The 23918-nt window shown below is 36.6% G+C and overlaps 1 protein-coding gene across 1 annotated transcript in view; it reads left to right on the top strand.

Moving 5' to 3' along the window:
* LAMA2 (laminin subunit alpha 2) overlaps positions 1-23918 on the top strand; it is a 350257-nt gene that overhangs the window by 18838 nt on the left and 307501 nt on the right. The window contains exon 4 of the mRNA XM_070931786.1: positions 9158-9400. Coding sequence (XP_070787887.1) covers positions 9158-9400 — 243 coding nt within the window. The remainder of the gene's footprint in view (positions 1-9157; positions 9401-23918) is intronic.

The following is a 23918-nucleotide window of genomic DNA, read 5'->3' as shown; positions in this document are numbered from 1 at the left end:
TTGGTATAAAATGGTTTGTTGTTGCCCTCCTACGGCCTCCTCCATGTCTCCTGATGTACTGGCCTGTTTCCTGGTAGCGCCTCCATGCTCTGGACACTATGCTGCCAGACACAGCAAACCTTCTTGCCACAGCTCGCATTGATGTGCCATCCTGAATTAGCTGCACTACCTGAGCCACTTGTGTGGGTTGTAGACTCCGTCTCATGCTACCATTAGAGTGACAGCACCGCCAGCATTCAAAAGTGATCAAACCATCAGCCAGAAACCATAGGAACTGAGAAGTGGTCTGTGGTCACCACCTGCAGAACCACTCCTTTATTGGGGATGTCTTGCTAACTGCCTATGCTGTTGTCTATTCCATTTGCACAACAACATGTGAAATTGATTGTCAATCAGTGTTGCTACCTAAGTGGACAGTTTGATTTCACAGAAGTGTGATTGACTTGGAGTTACATTGTGTTGTTTAAGTGTTCCCTTTATTTTTTTGAGCAGTGTATATAATGAATGCACAGAAGATTTGACAGCGCTTGAATTTCCAGAACATGTTTGATGTTAGCTGCTTCTTTCTATGTCCAAATTAGAGTTTGTTTTAAAAATCCAAAGTCTCATATCTTCCCCCTTTAGCCAGAACTGGAACATATATAGATAGATGAGAAGCCCACCATACTATGACTTCTTTAGAATCAAATGTTTATTTTGTTTTATTATTTTATTTCTACAATTTATATAATTATCTGTGTATCCAAGAAACTCTGGGCAGAAAATAAACAAAAACAAAGACCAATATTAAAACACACACACACACACACAAATGAAAACCAAGAGATGTGTAAAAGTGTAGTAAGAGAAAAAAATTAAAAGGACAACAGTCAAGACATTTATGGATGTTTGCTAAATCTGAAAAAGTCTGAATGTTTCAGTTTGGAACTTTTGTTTACCTTTAAAAACGTATTTCCTGTTCAGAAAAGAGTTTATAGATGTATTTTTGATAGGCAGAGAGCTTATAAATGTACTTTCCATTAAAGCATGTGCATACACAATATTTAGATTTCATGCGAGAAAATCCGTTGATGAAAACAATTGCTAACAGTTAAACCCTTTAGAATGAAACATAGTTTTTGATAGTAGCACATTTGTTCATTATTTCTACTTGAGTAATATAAGCTTTGGCAATCGTTTTGGTGACATTGTTTTATACCAGCAAGACTTGCAAAGTGTCTGGCTTTATTTTGGTGAACACGAACTTGTGGCTGTGAGCTATTTCATAACTGCTGGTTTGATATGAGCAGTCCTATTTATGTTTTCCTCCTCCTGAGTTCACATCAGGGGTGGGTTCTACTTACGTTTACTACTGGTTTGCAACGGGGCCGCACGCGCTTGATTGCTTTGTGCACACACCCATACTCTTCTGCGCATGCGCAGAAGCGTTCTGATGACATCAGGGTCGGTGGGTGGAGCCTCCCTCCGGTTTTACTACCGGTTCTATAGAACCGGTCTGAACCGGGGGCAACCCACCCCTGGTTCACATGGACATTAAGCTTACTGTCTGCAGGGCTGGATCCTGTTTTTCTCTTTCAGGACTCTGTACAAAGCTTCATCTACATGAAGGCCATGAAGATCCAGAAGATTTTCAATCAGCTTTGAAGCATTTACTTTCTCAAAGATTTGCTGAGCTACTTAATTATTTTTGTTTGGCCCATAATCCAATGGGTATAGATTTCTTCCTGACTATGCAAATGGAAAAGATATGACTTTCAAAACTGAAAAACAATCAGAAGCGTTGGTATTATCATATTTTGCAGTGAAGTCCATTGTGGAAAGATCTACTTTGCTTTAGAGCAATATACATTTTCCAGTGAGCTACTTAATTTCTACTCTGGAGTTTTCTATGAAACAAACATAGCCTTTAATACAGCAGCCCTCAACCTTTTGGGCACCAGGGATCAGTTACCGGTTCCATGGGGAGAGGTTTTTCTACGGACCAGAGGGGGCACTGCCTGCATCCCACGGATAGGGTTTGCTTGTTGGCGCAGCCCGGTTTCTGGCATGCTATGGCCGAGTGCCGGTCCATGTACTGAGGGTTGGAGGCTTGCTTTAATACATGTTCAAGTGGAATTACATCTTCTTCTGATTTATAGCACCTCAAGATTTGTTGTCATTTTCTAATTCTAAATTTTGTTAATTTCTGCTGGTTTCCATAATCCTCATGTTTTTTTTTCTTACTAGTATTTAATTGAGCAAATAAAATATCTACTAATCTTACCTTTCTCATGTTGTAACTGGTTGTTAAAGACTATTCTGTTCTTACCAGCTATTGTCTTTCAATCTAAGTGATCCATAGCAATCAGTATATGCAGTTTGGTCCACAATTCTGTGGAATGTAAATAACTTTGCAATTTTTTTCCATTAAAAAACAGCTTTTGGAATTTTTCTCAAAGGCTAAAGTGGAAATACATTTTTTTTAACCAATACATGATTCAGTTTGAGGCTCTGTGTACTGTAGTATTAAATGCTTATTGTGTTTCATCTCTATCTTCATATGAATAAAACAAAGCCTGCTCTCATAGGAGTTTAATTCAGAATTTTAGTTGCATTTTTCACGAATGATTTAACTAATAGCATGAAATGAGCACAAAACTGACTGTACTTCATACAACATAGTCCATCATGAGCAGTGTGATTAATGAAAGCATTGAAGCTGATAAGTTTGATGACTGATACTCAGCCTGGAAATATTGTTGATTGCTATGTCCAGACCAGACCAAATCTATACAGCCAAAATTTAGGTTTAAATAGAAGATTAGTTCTCAAATAGAACAATTCCAAGGCATGGAATTGGCACCTAAAAAGATTTCTAGAAATATACAGTATTTAGCCATGTAGAACTTGTAATTTCATCTACTGCTGTCTGGATTTGGAACTAGCAAGATAATTGTTACAACTGAAATGAAAGTATATTGCACTTTTCTAAATGTTAAAGGAAGACATTGATCTTTTAATAGATAAAACCAGATGGCTTTATAGCACAGTACTTAAGTGTTTTTGCTCATGAACTTTCCACATATGGGTTAAATGAATTCTTCAGTAAAACATTGAATGTGTTATTTACCACTAGTTCATCATAGATTTCACTGGAATAAACTTCTATCTAAATAGACTTAGCAATGCAACCTTAATTAAAAATTAAGTCTGGATAGCCTCGATTCCTTCCTCCTTGTATGAACATTTAGGGAAGATTCATTTAGGGCAGGGCTGTCAAACTCGCAGCCTGCAGGCTGGATGCATCACATGCTGGCCATGCCCACACCCGGTTTAGTGAAGGGGAAAAAAGTCTCGATACATCATGTGACGCTGCCGTGATGTGAGTTTGACATCCCTGATTTAGGACTTTAAGGAAAAACTGTACATGCAGAATGGAATCCAGAAATGAAGATACAAAACAGGACAGAAATTAATATGGACCGATCTGAGATCAAGAAACCAATTTCCTAATGGTGGCATCCATTTTCAATGGTAGCTGTGTTAAAGACACATGTTATTTTATTAAATGAGTCTATTAGGCCCTAGTCAAATTAACCATGACCATAGCAATCAGAATGAATTAGGACAACAAATGTGAAATTTCCTTTTTTGCTAAGAACTTCACAAAACCCAGCAATAAACAGGGCAGGAATGTTAATTTCCCCCCAAAAAAATGTCAGATTGAAGAAAATGAAATTCACAGAATGGTTACCCTACATCTGAAATTAACTCCAGATCTATGCATTCAGCTATCTTTGAAAAGTTGAATTAGGATTGCCACAGGAAACAGCCAAAAAGTAAGCAAGAAAATTTATTCATAATTTATCTATTCATTACATTTATATCCTGATGCAATCATGTAAGCTTCTTATTGGCTTATACAATTTGTAGAAAATAATTAAAGTGTCCAGCTAAATCTAATAAAAATATTTAAGATCAGTTTAAAACCCCACCAACACCTGATGGACCAAAACAACACAAAGAAAAAAATCCAAATCCAATGTATTTAAACTATGTACATACTTCACTAAATAATTCTAAATAGTAACCAGTCTATGAAACATTGCTGTTTAATTATTTTCCTGATAGAATCAGGGAGAAGGCTAATTTCACTCCTGCTGGAAAGCTTTTCCAAAGAGTAGGTGCCACTGCTAAAGAGTAGGATCTTCTATCTATTCAGTTTTTAGACATTTCACCCAATAGGTCCTTCTAGTAGAGCTGATATTGGTTTGGTCTTGGGATAGCTAGATACCATCATAGGTCAAAATGAAAATATAAATTGCACATGAAAGTCTATTGCAAGCAGGACCCAAAGTACAGGCATAAAATGCTTCCAATAATGGATGGCATTCTGGACCAAGTATAGCTTCCAAGTGATCTATCCAGACAGCCCTATATCATATGAATTGCAATAGTTCAACCAGGTTGTAATGAAGACATGAATTACTATGGCTACAGGGTTTTTTTGTACCAAAAAGGGTACAGGGTTTTTTGGTCAAAAAGTGTTTCACCAAACAGAGTTGGAAAAGGGTCCTACAGACCTTTATCTACTATCCCCCCAGCAAAAGCTGTAAGTTTAGAAGGGTCTGCGTATCATAAACCTAGTCCTTTGGGGGCAGTGCTTGTTATCAAGAATTCAGAGAAGAAATTCAGAGAAGATCCTGATGGACAAACAGTAACTCCGTCTTGCTTGTGTCCGATCTGTCCATTTCATTCCATCCAGACCCTGAGAACCTCCATAAGGCATCAATGACATCTCCATCACAGCTTGCAATTGTAATGTAAAGTTTGGTTTCGTATATATTTGATAAATTGTACTCACAACTGCTACATAGCTTCTCCCAGTGGTTTCATGTAGATGTTAAAAAGTGAAGGATGGAGAGTTAATTCCCCAAGAGATTAACTACTGAGCTGACCTCTCTTTCCTTATTAGAGGCTAAAAAATGGGGGAGGCTGTGGTAGCCCACAAGAGGCTGACTGCAAGAAAATAAGAACCAATCCCTGATACTGACCACTCTTCTCCTCTTACCATTGAAGGAAGAGTGGAAACTTTGTAATCTCCCATTCTTGAAGGCAATCTAGAAGAATACCATGGCTGATGATAGTGGAGGCTGCTAGAAGATCTGAAAGGACCAGAAAGGGTCATCCACCAGAGCATACCAAATCTGTCCTGTATCAAGGCCTGGACCTTGGCTGAAAGGAATCCAGACCTGCTTTTATTATGAAGCACTTAGCTGATTTGCTGCACATCTCGTTTTTCCTAACAAGGAAAAAGGGGAGATCCTGGGAGCCAAAGTCCAGCATTATCAGGGTTAACAAAGAAAGCTTCTAGGCTGTGCAAATTTCAGCATTTTTGTGATTATTTTATATTGATCAACAACTGCTGTATGATTAGAGACAAGACTTCAGTGCCTTTGGCTATGCTGATTGTAAGCTTTAATCCCCACACACCTGTGGCGACTACTTAGGGGAATCCTGTTCTGGGGTCCCAAACTAAAAAACTCAGTCCATTGCCAAATATCTTTGCTTGCTTAAACATTTAAACAAGAGTTTCAAGAAGGATGCTCTAAGTTAATAATCACAGTGAACAGAGTGGCAACAATTGAAAAAAAGGTAGTGTTAGATCAGGGGTGGGTTCTACTTACCTTTACTACTGGTCCGCAACGGGATCGCACGCACGCATGCGCAGATTGCCAATGACAACATCTGGGGCGGTGGGCAGGGCCTCCCACCGGTAACCAGGGGCAACCCGCCACTGCATTACATTCTCTTCTGAGGTCAGCCATGGTTCCTGATTGCCTGCCTGGGTATTTCAGTTATGTATCTGGTAACAATCAGAACCAATATACTGCTTCTAGAAAGCAGTGCTAAACTAATGTTAATGTGATACTTAGTTGATGGGGCAGCTCTTGCCTCTTGATTCAAAGCTCTGCCTAAAACTCAGCAGTTAGAATGTTTGATTTTAATAATTCACACTTTTTTTTTTCTTTTTGCTCATCTCAGTCCTCTGTGATCCATAAAATGTATCACTGGAGGAATGTAAATACAAATGGATGTCTTTAAAACAGCTATGCTATTTATTCTAAGCCCTTCTTCTTCAAGAACTGGAATTTGAAAGTTGAAAATGACTTCTCATGATAATAAATCAGAAAAATACTGTAGTAAAATATAGTCATTTCCTGAAGAAATCTTACATTATAAAGCATTCTGAAACAGGCCAATACATATCAAGCAGGATCATTTTGTGAGATGGTAAAATATGTTTTAGATGTATTTCAGCTGCATTGTGTCGTTTCCATGAATGGCACCCATTTGTCTAACTCACTATGGCCGTGACTGGCTAAAGTTTATTCTGTCATTTAGTGGAAAACATCAGAAAAGTAGAAAAAAATTTCTACTTGGAAAATGCCAGGAAAGGGAATGACTAAGTGTTATAATTGCTACTATATGCAGTAACAATTATATGTCTGCTGTCTCTGTATTTCTCTCTCTCTCCCTCCCTCCCTCCCCCCCTCTCTGTGTAGTATATATGAATGTGTGTGTGTGTGTGTGTGTGTGTGTGTGTGTGTGTGTGTGAGAGAGAGAGAGAGAGAGAGAGAGGGAGAGAGAGTCTAATTTTTCAGGAAGTAAATAATGTATGTGTGTTAGTTACAGTAATAAAAACCTATACAAACTAATTTTAGAGAAAGGAAAATAAAAAGAGAGTAAGAAGTACAAAAAAGATAAAGAACAAACAATGTGAAATAAAGAAAAAGAATAGAAATATGCAAATATGCAGTCTTCATCCAAACAAGTATAAACAGGTTTGGCAGCTCATCACCCCTATAAGATTATAGATATTTCTTCTTCCCAATACACATCCCTTATCTATACGCAAATGCATAATACATCAACTCTTCAATCCTGGTGTCGGCAAAATACATAAAGAGTTTTTAGTCTTGATCAAATAAACTAACCTTATATTCTTTCCTCTTACTTATGAAAGTCTTAATCTTTAGCTCATGCAGATATTGTCATAGGATTTGATCTTTTTTCAATTCTTTGTCTCATTACATAGGATTCTTTGAGGCTTTAACAAGCCTCTTTTGTAAATCCAATAAAAAACATTATCCAGATCATTCTCTTGATTTATCATTTGCATTCCCCTTTAATTTTTAAAACTTCAACCAGCTCCTTTTGTATATCAGTGAAGAGTCCTTATCCCTGTTATTCTCTTGGCCTGCTACTCATTGTTCCACTTCGAATATCTCCTCTAATTTAAGCCACACTTTTTTTAAACTCATTATTTCTGCATCAAGCAAGAATTGTTTCACATCTGTCATTCCTTCATTAACAGCCTTTAAACAAAGTCTATCCATAGAAGCAGACATTAGTCCTAATATTACTGGAAAAAAAATAAGAAGTACAAACTTCTGTGTTGAGGTTGATTTACAGTGTTAAATCAAAATCAATGGTTAATATAATTTGTAAATGCTATCCAATGTGTTACAAGTTACTTGGAATAGAAAAAATGTTTTTGAATGAATGTAGGAATACTGTGATGCTTTCAGGTTTAGAAAATGTTCATGCATTTCAAAAGTCAGTTTGCCATCTCCTTCCTTTCCAGATGTTTTTTAAAGAGTCAAACAAATTCATGAATAGCTATCAGTTGATGCCAGACATAAAGTAAGTAATAAGGTGGAACCTTTATGCTGGCAGACAGTAGGTAACAGCTGTTTATGCCCTACTGGTGAATATAATAGAAATATTAAAATGATTATTGTTGGAAATAGGAAACCTTTAACAATGTAGGATTTTAATTTATTTCATTTTTGTTTATATAATTTCTTCCTAATCTGAACCTTACAGGGACATCCTATAAAGATGTTGTTGCTATTACATTGTATAAATTTCAGTCAATTTGGTCAGTTGGCAAGAAGAACGAAGGTTATGGTTCAAAGTCATCAGGCCAAGCTTGGGAGGATTTATTTATTTTCATATGATAAACCCAGAGCTGTTGGAATAACTACCAAATATTCTTTTCAGCAAGCCTTATGCTAATGGAAGAAAAAAGAAAATATCGAACAAACAAGACAGCTTCATTTTTGGTTGCTTAATGTCTACAAGTCACAATTCAAATTCATGAGTAAAGAAAATATTCCATAATGCAGTTTTGTGCAATTTTAGCATTATAGTTCTCACTTTTGTGGAAAATGAAGCTGTTGGCCTGGAACAGATACCCAAAGAGCAGTTGCCACCAAATTCCCTTTTACGTAGTTGTCATAATTCTCTGTTGGGAAATCCCAGAAGTATTTAGTCACAGTAGCAGCATAATACTGTGAAATGTCCATTTTTCTACTTTCCTCACTTTGTTGCCAACTCGAAAATGCTGCCAATACAGCATGAAAAAAAATTAAACACCTTTAATTATTTCATCTGTTCCATTTGGTAATTAGCAAATTCCAGAATGTTAGTTGGTGTTAATTGGCAATGTTCCATTGAAAAAAAAACAAGCTTTTACCATACTAATGAAATATTTTCTTCTGGTTTCTAAGGGAGAGAAAGAAAATGTTTTTCTTATATTTCTTATTCTAAGTCCATAACTAAACATTTAATTTTAAATTTACTTTTCACTTATATTGATAGGATGACAATGACCAATATGGCCAACAGCCCTGTGTATTATCACTATCACAAACTAGGTTCTTTGAGCCATTCTGTTTATTTAACAATTACTACAATAATGCCCCTTTCATATTCTCTATTACATTTAATGGTTATGGCATTGGACTTAATTGCCATTTTCATGTTCCAAACCTTTAACGCTGACAGGATTCAGATAATCTGTTTAGTTATGGGGGTGGATTTGAATCAGCCAAAACTTTTTCATTTATATTTTGTGTTAACTAGTTTACCTAGAACCGGGTGAGAGCAATAGTTCCGTAGCAGAAAAGGATTTTCAACATAATTTTTTTTAGCATCAGTTTCCATGAATGAGATTCTGCTTTATACAGGCTATGTGCTTTTTAGGCTATTTAAAGCTAAATCATGCAATAGAATCAGATCTTGATTGTTGTGGAATCAGCCTGGGAGGCCGATGAAACGGCTAAAGGGACATAATGTAGATTATTCTGATGGCTTATTTTTATTCTTTCAGGTATTCCAGATTGCTTATGTCATTGTAAAAGCAGCTAATGCACCACGGCCTGGAAACTGGATTTTGGAGCGTTCCTTAGATGGTAACAATTATGAACCTTGGCAGTACCATGCTATCACAGACACAGAATGTCTGACTCGTTACAATATCACGCCTCGCACTGGGCCTCCTTCGTATGCAAAAGATGATGAAGTTATATGCACTTCGTATTATTCCAAAATCCATCCTCTAGAAAATGGAGAGGTAAGATGAGAAATATCACTGCTGTTACTAAAGTAGCAATCAGCTGCCCTGTTGAATATGTATATGACCACATCAATTCATGTATCTGCATAAAGTTCATCAGCTAAAACGTTTTCAAATATTTGTATAATATGTCTTACGGGATTTGAGAGGAAAAGTTAGATTCCGCCCCCCCCCCCCCCCCACACACAAATACTTGAGAGATGTTTCGGATAACAGAATTATGAACAGACACAGCTAGATATGGTTAAGAACAGGAAAACTAAGGATTCTTTTGGGACTCTCCAGCATCCTACAGAAATGGTCTCCAAGACTAGCTGCTTATAAACATCTTTAAAGATCAGTTTAGATCAAAAGAAAGGGTATTTGTGCAGTGAATAAAGCTATTTAAATTCAGAAATACATTACACCGTGTTCCCCCAATATGAAATGTAAAGACCAATGTAAATGTTCCTACTGTATAGAGGTGTAAAGCATAGGTGTGTCAAACTCGCAGCATCACGTTGCCGTCACATAATGTTTCATGATGTTTTCCTCCTTCGCAGAGCTGGAGTGGGTGTGGTCTGTGTGTGACACATCCAGCCCACAGGCTGCCAGTTTGACACCCCTGACTATAGACAGTACAGACGATGACCTTGATGAAAATATGCAGGAGCCATTATCTAGGCAAAATGGGCTGAAATGTTATTTTTAAATCCAGAACCAAGAACTGACAGACTTCTGTTTAATTCATGGAAATATAAGAAGTAGGAAGTACAGCACAGTCAAATTGGCATGATTCTGGATAATGGATTCTGCCATTACAGCCAATTTCAATAAAAGTAGTTTTAGCCTTCCTATGGGTCTGATATTAGAGAAATGCCTGAAGAGTTTCAGATTAAAGAAGATGTGTGTGGCTGGTGGCGGATTAATGATGGAGAGATACGGTAGAAAGGTAGATTATTGCTCTACATTTGCATTTTTGCCAATCATTGTAATCTAGCTTCATAGTAAAGAAATAGTTCCTTAATATTTTTCAAAGGAAAATTGATGTTATTCTTGCTTTCTCTACCATCTTGTAACACTAAAATTTACTCAAAAATAGCACAGAAAAATGTGAAAAAAAATTCTAAAGATCCCTGATGATCAAGTAAGAAAAACAAAATGAATTAGAAACGGTTTTACTGCATATGAAATGGTTACATTGCATTATTAATTCAATGTTACAGGAATCTTAATTTGGCACTAGTTATATTAAGATTGGTAGAATTTCTGACGTCTGTCTGTCAAAGTATGTGTGCTTCAAAGTTTGGAGATAACAGAATAGATGGAACATGCATTGAATTCTGAATTGTATCTAGAGAGAAAACCACCTTTGACGTATGCTGAAACTTTTTAAAAAGAAGAATTTTCAAAAAATACATTCATTCAATAATATTGTGGAAAATCTTTAAAAATACAATATTTCTTCTATTTAATGAAATGTTAAAAACACTAACCAAAGATCATATTTACATTCTTATAAAAATAATAATTCTGTTATAGTGTAGCTCTCTACTGGTTGATTATTCATTTCTTTTTATTAATCATTATTTTTCCAAAGATACTTCCTCAATTTTCAGCAGTTTTCCATAATATACCTATAGATCATCATTCAGTGTTATAAATATTTCTTTTCAAACGCATGTTCTAGGTTTCTTCATAATTACTTGTCAGTTTGTGTATTCCCTGCATCAATATAATCATATGCCTACACAATTTTAGTTCTCCCAAACAAATGTTTAAGTCTTTCCCTTTTTTAAATGGAAATTTTAAATTTGGTTTTAAATTATTGGGGTTTTAAATTTGTTCAGCCAAATTATTTAATTCGTTTTAGTCTATTTTAAATTTTGTATTTATATGTTTTATTCTATGGCTGTTCACCGCCCTGAGTCCTTTGGGAGTAGGGCGGTATACAAATTCAATAAAATAAATAAAATAAAAATAAATATGTAATGCAATCCAAAACATTCGAAATGTTATAGTTGCATGAATTAGTTGTTTGGATTTTTTTTTATGTGGCAAGCATTAACTCTGATTCATTTGGCCAGAGTAATGAGACATAGCACTACAGTTTAAAACTGTGAATTACATCTGTGAAGTTTGTCACCGTACATCATTTAAATTTATTTGTTATTCTCATTTGAAGGTTATGCTTTGCCAAATGCATGTCCTTCCCTTTCTTTACTTTACAGAGCAGGGTGTTCTTTCTTGCCATCTCAAGTTGTTGGCATGCATTTTGATTTTAGGCATTTCAGTTTAAATCCCCAAGCTTAAATATCTATTACAGTTGTTGTGAGTATTAGGAATCTATTGATATTTTGCTGTACATGGTGGGGACATGGTATTTTGTTCAAAGTAACAATTTTCCGGTTTCTCTTCACCTCAGCCCCCTTGATGAGTTTTTAAGTGTGCATGACAGTGGACAATCTAGCTGATTTTGCCACCTGTCTGGAGATGATATTCTTTGACTGGGTACTGTTATACTCACAAGTGATCCATTAACCTTTGACAGTGATGAGGAAAAGGTGGCTATTAGTGTGGAGATAGCAATTTTCTTGCTTCTGCTGAGATCCATGAAACAACACGTTCCAGGCCTTATATAAAGTTATGTTGGTGCTGAGGGCACAATAGCGAATTGTTCTTCATTTTAACCTCATAATAATCTACTCATGGCTTTTCCCCTTTCAGTTATTCTGCTGATATGGGAGATTCTCCCTCAATGCTTGGGGCTATGTTACTTCATTTTTTAGTTACATCCTATTAATATAGCAAAGTTTTTAACCAAAAACAATCTGTTACCTTTTTTTTCTTCCTGAAAGAATTATCAGTGACTAACAGAAAAAAAAAAAAAAGTACAGTACCAATGTAGATTTGAAGTTAGCAATTAGCAAAATCCTTCAATTTATAAGAATGGAAAGACTGAATCATATTTCTTAGCTTTTGTTTTTACCAAGCAATTTCAGTATGGGTATGGGTTTTAGGTTCATTACTGGATTTTATGAAGTTATATTAATATTAAAAAGTATATGCACTAACAGTTCTAAGGAGCCTGCAATTTATTTTTGTTTTTCTTGCACCTCTGAGTCAGTCTTGACTCCTGTCAAATGCCTGGACAGGTCTTCGCAGTTTTCTTGGCAAGATTTTGGAAGTGGTTTGCCATTGCCTCCTTTCTAAGGCTGAGATAGAACTAGCTAGTTTGTCTGAACCAGTAGCTTTTATTACTACTGGTTTGGGAGAACCAGTCCGAAATAGTAGCATTTCACCCCTGGTGCAAGTATTTTATTGCCAAATCTTCCTGTGAATGTATACTGCCTGGTTATGGTTTCTGATTATGCTGGAGTACAATCCCATAGAGGGCCCTTCCCCACAACCAGTTGTAGTGTTGTCTATCCACCCAGGTTTATGCTGTGCAAATAAAAAATGCATTTCATATTCAGTGTTGAATTGAAAGAAGTAACATCTGAAACAATAGGGCCAAATTCCTGAATTTGAGGCTAACCCCTATCATCTTGTGCCCCTTAAATGTATTTATGTACTTTATTAAAAGCAGGTTATTATCAGAATAGTGCTATAAATAACAAGAGGAATATAGTACCCAAGTTCTACTTTTTCCCTGCTGGTCACAGATGTGTAACTTCTCTTAGATTGCTTTTTTTTTTTTATAGTTTAATAAAAATGACAAGTTCTCAAAATTATTATAAATTGGGCTTCATTGCTTCTGATTCCTGTGATTTTCATTAAGCCAAAAAGTAGAAATTAATAAACATCACAGGGGTTTTTCCTTCATTTCATTTGTACTATTACCATCATTATTTGCATTTAATTTATTTCTTTATAAAAGTCTATTTTTAAATGGAGTTCCTATGGTTTACAGCTAGATTTAGTATAAAACGCAAGAAATCACTAACGTTTAATTACCACTAACTCAAACCAACAAAATGATGATATAAAAAGTGTTACAGAGTTTTAACTCTAGGCAAATGTTTTTTTACCCTGGGAAAAATATATTTGTTTCTCTTCATTTCTCTTAAACTTTTAGCAATTAAAATGGCTAGAAAATGTGTACTTGTCCTTTTTAAAAACAATATCAGGTTTTTGGTATATCACCCATTCCAGATATTTAATACCTAGAGAAGACTCATTGAAAGTAATAGCTTAAGTCTTGGGTAATAATTTATTGATTTAATTTGGTTTGCTCTAGGTAGAGCTGTGTCTGAATGTAATCCTATAATAATAAACTGGTAACACAAACACACCACAATTTTTCATACCAGAAAGTTGCTACCAAAGGCAGAAGTTGCAACCTAATTTTAAGGCCAGCTTTGTAAATATCCAACAATGGCTACTGTGATGTAGGAAAATAATGTTCTGATCCCAATAATTATACATTGTCTTCTGTGGTACTTTAGCAATAGCAGTAGCAATAACACTTAGACTTATATATTGCTTCACAGTGCTTTACAGCCTTCTCTAAGAGGTTTACAAAGTTAGCATATTGCCCCAGTCAGGGTCCTCATTTTACCAACCTCAGAAGGATGGAAGGCTGAGCCGCTCGGAATCGAACACTTGGCAGTGAATAGCGAATTAGCCTGCAATACTGCATTCTAACCACTGTGCCACCATAACTCATACTTTAGATAATCTGCATGTATTTTAAATAGCAATAGCATTTAGACTTATACCTAGCTCATAGTGCGTTACAGCACTCTCAGGGCAGTTTACAAATGTCAGCATATTGCTCTCAACAATCTGGGTCCTCATTATATCAACCTTGGAAGGATGGAAGGCTAAGTCAACCTTGACCTGGTTAGGATTGAATTCCTGGCAGTGGCCAAAGTTAGCCTGCAGTACTGTATTCTAACCACTGCACCACTATGACTCCTGGTGGTGGGGCATCATGAAGCATCTTTTTATTTATTTTAATCAAAATCAGTATGATTCTCCCAGAAGAATAGAGGAAGTATATCTCCATGGAGGCTGGTAGAATATTAATGCAGTATTGATTCTTTGTAAGAACAAGAGAGCAACAAAAGCAATGGGAAGGGGTAGGAAGCTTTTAGATATAAAACAGAGAATCAGGCAAGTTTGTATTGTATTTTGGAGATTGGTCAAACATGAGTGGGTGAGTGTATCTGTGTATGTTTATCACTGGCCACTTTTTTCATTTTTATATACCCAAATATGTAAATTGTTCCATTTCATAATCAAAATACAGTTTCCAACTTCCATTCTGAAAAGATGGCCGGATCTTAAATATGAATTATACATTTTTATATTTTCTCCCATTTCTCGAGCATTCTCCTTGTATCCTCCTTATATATATGTAATTTTATGTCCTTCAAATTATTTCAGACAGAGAATGAGAGAAAGAGAGAGAGAGAGACAAAGAGAGATGATATTTATTCTTCTTCTTCTTTCTATTTCCTAATTCTATATATCGGGAAATTAATTTCCTTATTCGCATATAGCTGCTTTGTAAGAATCCTCCACCTACTCTATTCAAAATTGTTATAAGTGATTACATTTATGCAGATGAATGATCCAATTTGAGGAATAGAAATCGGTAAAGCAGCTCATCCTAATTTTCCTGCCTTGCATAGCAATTGTGTTACAAGTCCTTCCAACATTTTTGCTTTGAGTGTTACATTAAACAATAGTCTCACTAGCCACAAATGTCAGGTCAGATATGTGTAAAACTGGGCCAAAGAGAAATTAACTTCCCAATCCCTGTGCAGTGATTCTGGCCCCAATGTGACCAAAATGTTATTTATGTTTAACTATTATTCTGTATCTATATTTAAGGATAATTGAAAAAAAAAGAAGAAGAAAAGATTCCATAAAAGTTGTGGAAATGAGGAAGCTAAAGAAAGAACCATGTATTCTTTATTTGATCATCTGTTGTCCTATTCATGGAGAGATCTCTAACCTGATTTAACTTAAACCACATATGAGTGTATCATGTGAATATGTCCAATTGGTGAATGCAGAACTGTGCATTTGTGCGTCCAATGCAGTAACTGTGAAGGACAGCCCAAACCCAGTTGCTCTGAACTCATGGCATTTCGTATTATATACCATGAAATCATATAATTTCAAAACTATTAGAGATTGTGCTATGGGCTTCTTTCTACCATGGTACTTCATATAGGTTAAATTATTAACATTTCCTTTAGAAATTATTTCTCCCCAAAAGGTTCTAGGAATTAAAAAATGCTATTTGTTAGTAAAAAATTTTTTTTACCACCAACAGCTTTGCAATGATTATTAAGATGAATGCCATAAGAGTATTAGTATGATGGATAATATTACTATTTACTTAGTCAAATGAGACAAAGAAAGTCAGAAGCAGAGCCTATTAACAGAAGCCTAGGAGTAAGACAACTAGGAAAAAAATGTTGCATTCTCTGACATTTTGTGAGTTCATGTGTTACAGATTGTCGTCTTAATTATATAACATCTGCATCTTTTATTTTTGATGGATAATCTGGTAGACTTTCAGTGGCTTTCTCCAAATTCTTACTCTTGTCTCCTTCCAGTTCCTATAATACTGATTGAACAAGTGTGCTGGTCTTTAATTTGACTTATTTAATAGAAGCTTAAGGGTACACATTTAAAGATTGGGACAAATTTAATTATTCATACATTGTTCCAGGAGATTAAAAAAAACGTGTACAGGAAACACGTGGCAATGTGACAGCAAATGTTCTTCTCAATTAAAAATTGTACAGTCTTCAGATAGAAAATTTTTACGCTGTAGTTGTATCATAGCCTTCAATTCCCATATATCATCTGCAAACATCTGGATCCATTTTAAGTTTCTTTAAAAATAATGAAGGCTGGAATGTCTTTTAAAACTCATTTTTTGTCTGTAACTGGTTCCTAAATTACACTAATGTAGGTCAATAATGTCAGGAGTGCTGAACACTGGGACTTTTTGATGCCTCCCTGTTAAATGTCCTTCATGCCCTATTGCTTGAATAGTCATTCAAGGCAAGTTTGGCCAACAGAGCAAGGCATAGAGAGAAGGAGACAGGGACTTACAAATGAATTGTAAATCCAATCCTCTCCCAAAGCTTGACTTAATCCTTTCACACTGTGAGTTTCAGCTTGTCAGTATCTTAAGGTCAAAGGGTCAAAATATCTACAAATATTCACTGAAATATATTCATCCCAGCATGGCTGGAAAAATTGCTGTGACATTTCCCTGTCAGATAAGATTTGATGAATTTGGCAAATAAAGTTCCTTCAAACGTAAATGCCTAAATTCCAGAAAACTCTGATTGTTGGGTGGTCTAAAATTCTAGAAATACTCAACATTTAACTGGTGTTTGAAAATTCCCAGCTTAATGCTTCAATTCTAATCAATGATTTCCCCCCCCCCTCAGTTTTAAATGTCACAGTTTTCTTTCTTGAGATAGCGAATACAATGCAGATTTCTTTCTACTGAGTACACCACCATAATAATAAATGTCAGATGAGAAGTCTGGCACAATCCAAAATGAGAAGTTGCTCCTTCTTTACAGATCTCTGTTCACTAATCCCTGATCTCCCAGGTTTGCTAAATGAAAATTTAGTTAAATATATCAGTTAGAGCATTAATCCATTTTTAAAGACTGCAGGTATCAGAACAGAAGTAAAAGAGTCTCATCAAGCTGCCGTTGGTTGAATTTATGTATGGTTAATTCAAGTCTTACATGCCTGCAAATAAATAGTAGCAGGAATAAACTGTAAAAGGTGATAATTGATCACTGTCACAGGGTATTGTCAGAGAGATGAAAGAGTAGTAGATAGCTGGAAATTATGTCTTTCCAATAGTTATGCTCCTAAGTAACTTGGTTTTGTCATTTGGGCTGCCCCAAATGGGCCTTGGGATACAATCCTCTATGATAAAATCTTCTTTTTTATCCTCACTGCTTAATTCCAAGTCTTGTTTGACTGACTGGAGATATCTGATCTCCTGAACCTGATGCTCAGAACCTTATCAAAATTGGAATCTGTTGTGACAACGAATTTTCACTGAAAAAACAAAGATAATCACCTGACAGTAGCAAAAATGGCTTTTGTATATCTTTGCTGCCATTGAATTTTGGTCCACATATTTACAGCTCCTATATGGAAGCCAAAAATTTATACAGTAAATGGATTGGATGTTGATCGAGGTTTGGCCTCTAATCCCCAGGAGTGGTGGGTTGCCCCCAGTTCAGACCGGTTCGCAAGAACCGGTAGTAAAACTGGCAGTAGGCTCCGCCCACTGACCCGGACGTCATCAGGAAGCTTCTGCGCATGCGGGCGCGTGGCCCAGTTGTGAACTGGTAGTAAAGGTAAGTAGAACGCATTCCTGATCCCCAGTGCTAGTTTTCAAGCAGGACTGCTAATCTCTGCTTCTGGCTTTGCTGGTGAGACCTTTAGCTTTAAATTATACTGGTGGTTAGAAGTTCCTGGAGGTTTTAAGAAGACAGTCACTTGTCTGAAATGATATAGGTTCTGCTGCTTGAGCAGGGGGTTGGACTAGAGGACCACCAAGGTCCCATCCAGCTCTATTCTGATAGATAGATAGATAGATAGATAGATAGATAGATAGATGATAGATAGATAGATAGATAGATAGATAGATAGATAGATAGATAGATAGATTGTTAGTGGAATGAAATAGTCATTATGTATGGCTTATCTAGTGGAGGCTCTAGATATTCTCCTGCTCCTCATTTTGAGCAACTGAATGGTAGAAAAAGGAGTGGAACATTTTTATTTTTCCACTTGGATCCATAAAAATTTATCCAGAATATGTTTTCCACATGTGAGTTTGGTAGAGGTAGAGGAAAGAAAATAAGCAGAAAGGAGCATAGTCCCTTCTCTTGTTTTGCTTTTGAAAATCAGAAACTCAATCTTCCCTTTTTCTACCTGATTTGCAACTTAACCCAAGAAATTGCCAGTGTAATTGCATAGTTTCTGCTTTTACCTCAGCCTTGAGGTATAAGTGGGGGGGGGGCAGCATCCACAGTGTCAAACCAATAGGTGCAAGCCAAGTGAATTGACGATCCACCCATTTTATCATGCATGAAATGCATGCAAGTTGTTAGAAAAGACCAGAGCTTTGATGGTCTTGCCATCCCCACTACTTTGTCACTGGGGACCCTTCCTATAGGAGACCCTTCCCCTGCTTCTCCCAAATTTTGCATTGGAGAAGAGGTCAAATCACAAGGAAAACAAAAGGTCTACTCTAAAAAAAAAAGCTCTCTTAGGATTGAAATCCTATGCAGCATTATTAGAAAGAAAATAATATTGAGGGAAATTGAGGTTGCTTTTGCGTAAATATCCTCTGGGTTATAGTTACACTGTAAGTCTTTTTGCATATAACTTTTAAAAGAGAATTTCAAAGTTAAAGAGGCAGTAATTGAGATTCTTAATGTACAAAAGCAACTTTCCAAAAAGCCTTTCAACTTGGAAAAAAGAGAGAAAAGACAACAAGATTGAGCAACTGCACTTCTATATTATGCATGGAAATAAATATCTGGAAACAATTATTGCTGAAAAAGAAGATGGAACTGATTTGCTGCTACCTCTTGGGGAAATTTGAAGCACTTTCTGCTGCTTTCCTTTCCATTTTGGCTTTCTATTACAGAAGGTGTATAACAATTAATGTCATTAGTGGAAAACAGAGCAATGATTAATAACGTGATTCATAGGGCGGCTTAGGATAATATGGTTCAAATGATATGAAATGTAACCACTTACTAAGCACACAAGGAACAATTTGTTCTGAACAATTTGGCACCATGGAAGGGTGAAAAGGTTTCAGTCTTCTTATAATATTGCCATGAACAGCACTTGCCATGTAGAAAAAGCCAGAAAGCTGTGGATAATGTTTTCTGAAACATATACCGTATTTTTCGGAGTATAAGACGCACCGGAGTGTAAGACGCACCTTAGTTTTTGGGGAGGGAAATAAGAAAAAGGCTGATTGGCAGGTGGATCAGCCTCCTGGAATACCCTCAATCAGCTGTTCCCAGAAGTGAATTTTAGCAACAGGTTCCTTGGTTGTGAGCTCTGTGCCTTGCTTTTTTTTTTTTTTTTTTTTGCTTTTTTTTCTGCTTCTGAAACTCTGTTTCAGAAAAAACTTTTTTTTCCTGCTTCTGAAAGCCTCTGAAACAGAGCTTCAGAAAAAAAGCCTCTGAAGCTCTGTTTGGGGGCTTCTTTTCTGAAACTCTGGGCGGCTTTTTTTCTGAAGCTCTGTTTGAGGGCTTCTTTTCTGAAGCTTTGTTTCTGATATTTTTTTCAGCCTCTGAAACCTCCATATGAGAAGCTGGGCGGGGCTACATTCGGAGTATAAGACACACCCAGATTTTCACCCTCTTTTTTTGGGGGAAAAGGTGCGTTTTATACTCCAAAAAATACGGTAATCTCACATTTGCAATACTTTATTTATTCCAGTTTCTTTATGCCATGATAACAGTGTGCAGATGTTGGGCTTCAGAGACGATGGCTTTAGTCTTACTTATTTCTTCTGATGGGCCACCATGAGAACCAGGGTTTTTCTACTGTGTTATTTCTTATGAAAGCATCTTATAACCCAAATAGTTATAGTTTTTTATAGCCATGCATATTTTTATGAATACATCTTAGAAAGGAAATGCCTGAAGCATTTACAAAGTAAGCTTTAGACCATGAGTCTTCTGATTGTATGAGTTTTGCATCTGTTCATATTCACAGAATTAATTTCTACTTCATAAGCTAATATAAACTTAGTATTATTTAATATTCACAGGTGTCCACAGGGTTTGTGTGTGTGTGCAAGTGATGACACGTGATTCATATCATGGCATAAATAACACAGTGCATGTATTTATGTCAGATGTTTCAGTGTAAGTATTAAATTGTGACATGGCACATGTTGCCAGCATAACTTTTTGCCTGTAAATATGGCTTACTATAGACATACTAAACTCAGGGGTGGTATTCACTTACCTTCACTACCGGTTCGCAAATGTGAGCGGGCGCACATGCTCGCTCGCTTCAGTTGCATGCGCCACCTCCGTGCATGCGCAGAGTCATCCGCACATGTGCAGAGCATCAAAAACGAGATGTGATGACATCTGGGCGGGTGGGCGGAGCCTCCTGTAGCCGCCGCTACCAGTTTGCCCGAACCGGATAGAACCGGCTGAATACCACCACTGATTAAACTATTGTTGTGAGTGATTTAAAAGCAGTTTGCATTACAGTTTATAATCAGAGTGCAGAATATAGTGCTTGGTATATGAAGCAGTAAATTTTTGTGTGTTTGAGTATTCTTGAGAGGACAAATCTAGCCTGAACAAGAAAGTAAAGCAGTTTTGTAACTTAACAGAAAAAAATGATTATTTCAAGAACCTGGAAGTAACTCTCTTTCAGGAAGACAGTTAAGAAGGGAATGCTCCCAAAGACAGCAAAGAGAAGGCATTTAAAGAGAAGAATTTAAAGAGAAGAATTTAAAAGAGAGAAAGAGACTCAGAGCAAATCCTACATCACGTTAAACCTTGTGCAAAGTAGGTTGTGCAGTGCTGAAAAGTAATCACCACTGAAGTCACAAGTACCATTAAAGTCACATTTCCAAAACATATTCTTGCTGGCTCATGCACCAATCCCAAATTCCCATCAATTCTCAAATTTCAGAGCAAAGCCTTCATGAGACAATCTGCCAGCATCTCTCTTTATAGCAATATTTCCCTTCAGTGACTTCCTCTTCTTGGGCATCTCTTACGTACTGATACTTGGTGTCAATGTACTTTGTGCAGGATACATTCCTGATTGTCTATTCCTGTCAGAATTTGTTGCAAAAATCAAATCCAGAAAACACACACACAATCCTGATGCAGCAGGATTCATTAACTTCTTTATATACATAATAACACATGAAGATAAATGTACAAAACCAATAGCTTATTCTTCAAACGTAGTAGCAGTTACAAGCAAAACACAAGCAGAGTACAGCAGACTAGTTTTCAGCACGGCACTCAGAGCTTAATACAGAGCCACACCCAAGCTCCTTCCAGTTTCAGTTTCAATTCAGCAGAGCAGACCTCATTACCATGTCTATCCAAACAGTCCTCATTGGCTGACTTAGTTGCTATGCCTATTCATTGGCTGACCTTGTTACCATGTCTTCCCAGTCATGAACTCTCATACACACTGACAATTCCAAACTCCATTAGTAGTTTATGCAGCTGCCATATACTCTTACCATAGTTTTAATGTATATAGATGGAAGGTAGGGGAACAAATCATTCCTATTTGCTTGGCCAGCTGATCACCCCACCTCCATGGATTTATGCTCTTTCCTATTGGATTGAGGTTGCTATTGACTGGCAGTTGGAGATCTAGGTTGGCTGGACCATTAAGATACATGCCTGATGTCTTGTATCTAATCCAATCTGCTTTGGTTGGTGTGCTCACCTTCCTATACAGGATTCCAACTGCTGCACCTTGTAACTGTGGCTACATATAGGAGATTTCCAACTTCCCATGCTATACATTTTAACCAATTTCTAGGGCTGCATTTCAGTTCCAATTTTTGGGAAAATGCCTTTCATAAGCAACTCCCCATTTTTATCCGCATAACAGTGACAGCTTTTTAAACTATGTGTTTTTTTTTTATTTTTTTAAATATTTTTTTTTCCACCTATTATTTTTATAAATAACTCAAGGTCAAAAAAATACCTTCCTCCTCCTCCATAACAACCCTGTGAAGTGAATAAGAGATGAGGGAATGTGATTGGCCCAAAATCTCCCAGCTGGTTTTCATGCCTAAGGCGGAACCAGAACAAGAGTCTCTTGCAGTGGTGGGATTCAGCCGGTTCTGTCCGGGTCGCACAAACCGGTAGCGGTGATTGCAGGAGGCTCCGCCCACCCATCCAGACATAATGTTTGACTACTGCGCATGTGCAGAGGTGGCACATGTGAGCAAAGTGCACGCACACTCCCATTTGTGAACCAGTAGGGAAAGTTTTTTTTTTATTATTTGATTTATATGCCCCCCTTCTCAGGAGACTCAGGGCGGCTTACAATGTGTTAAGCAATAGCCTTCATACTTTTCTATATTTTATACAAAGTCAGTTTATTGCCCCCACAATCTGGGTCCTCATTTTACCTACCTTAGAAAGGATGGAAGGCTGAGTCAACATTGAGCCTGGTGAGATTTGAACTTGCAGTAATTGCAGGCAGCTGATGTTAATAACAGTGCTTTAGTCAGCTGCACTACCAGGGCTCAGTAAGTGAATCCCACCTCTGGTCTCTTGGTTTCTAGACTGGTGCCTTATCCACTAGACCAGAGGTCTCCAAACTTGACAATGTTAAGACTTGTGAACTTCAGCTCTCAGAATTCTCCATCCAGCATGCACTAGACCAAACTGGATACCTTACTGATAGCAGATTTGATCAAATTAGGTTATCCTCAATTGCTAGGTTGATTATTTTCTTTTATCTTCACAAAGCCTCCCCCTGCTGAGAGGAGTTTTTGTTTGTCTGCTAAATAAATCTCTGACTTGAATCCAGCATCAAGTTTAATCAATATCTCCTTCTTATAGAGAGAATATCTCCTCTTTATAGAGAGAGTCAAAGAATGGACTATCTCATAGTCAGGTATGGAAGGCTTTGTTTCATTTCTTTCCTTTTGTACTTTATTTTCCTGTGATTCTATTTTCCAGCTTTCTGTGGTAATTCATACACCTTTGAATGTTCTTTCTTCAGTTTATTTGATTTCCTTTTGGGAAGACAGTTGGCATTTCCTCTCTCTGCATTCAACTATGCAAGCCAAGTCTTAAGTGAGAGTTGATTTCTCTCTATTCAAACCCGCCCCTGCAATACTGCCTAGTATTTTGTTCTATCCAACTTCTCAGCTAACCATATTTTAAAAATCTGTAGTTGCTTCTCTGTGCATCTTGAACCTGTCTTTCCAGATATATATATTTTTCTCAGCTTCACGATTCCCAATCTATATATTTTTCCTATGCAGCTTTTTATACATACCATTTCCGCAATATACACTAATTTATTCCAAAATATACTTAATTTTAATTTATTTGCTGATTACAAAGGGTATCAGAACACTTGATTAATTGCTGCCATCCCTACTGCAAAGGAATGAAGCATTTTGTTTGCATCTATCGATGTATCAAGCTGAGATGAACTGCAGCCATGGAATCAATCTACAATTTTTTTTCATGGAAGTATTTTTCATGAAAATACTTGAGTTAAAGCTCCAGGGTAGAAAACAGAACAGCAGCAAGAGGACAAAATGGAAATAAACCAATAAATAGAATGCTAGCTGATAAAAAGACTGCACCCTTTATTAGATAATATGCCTGGAGCTCCTAGCCAAAGACTGTTTTGAAGTCCAGTAATTCTCAATTTGAGATTTTAGGAAAAGTCATGGAAAAAATGACTTTTTTTGTTGGAAAACAGCTGTTGTGATTTGCATGGCCAGCCACAAGATACCAATTTTACAATCTGTGAGATTAAAATA

The sequence above is a fragment of the Pituophis catenifer genome, unplaced genomic scaffold (genome assembly GCF_029215685.1).
Source record: "Pituophis catenifer annectens isolate HBS135680 unplaced genomic scaffold, rPitCat1.0.hap2 SCAF_1, whole genome shotgun sequence".
Lineage (NCBI taxonomy): Eukaryota > Metazoa > Chordata > Lepidosauria > Squamata > Colubridae > Pituophis > Pituophis catenifer.
This window is presented reverse-complemented; position numbering and strand designations above follow the sequence as displayed.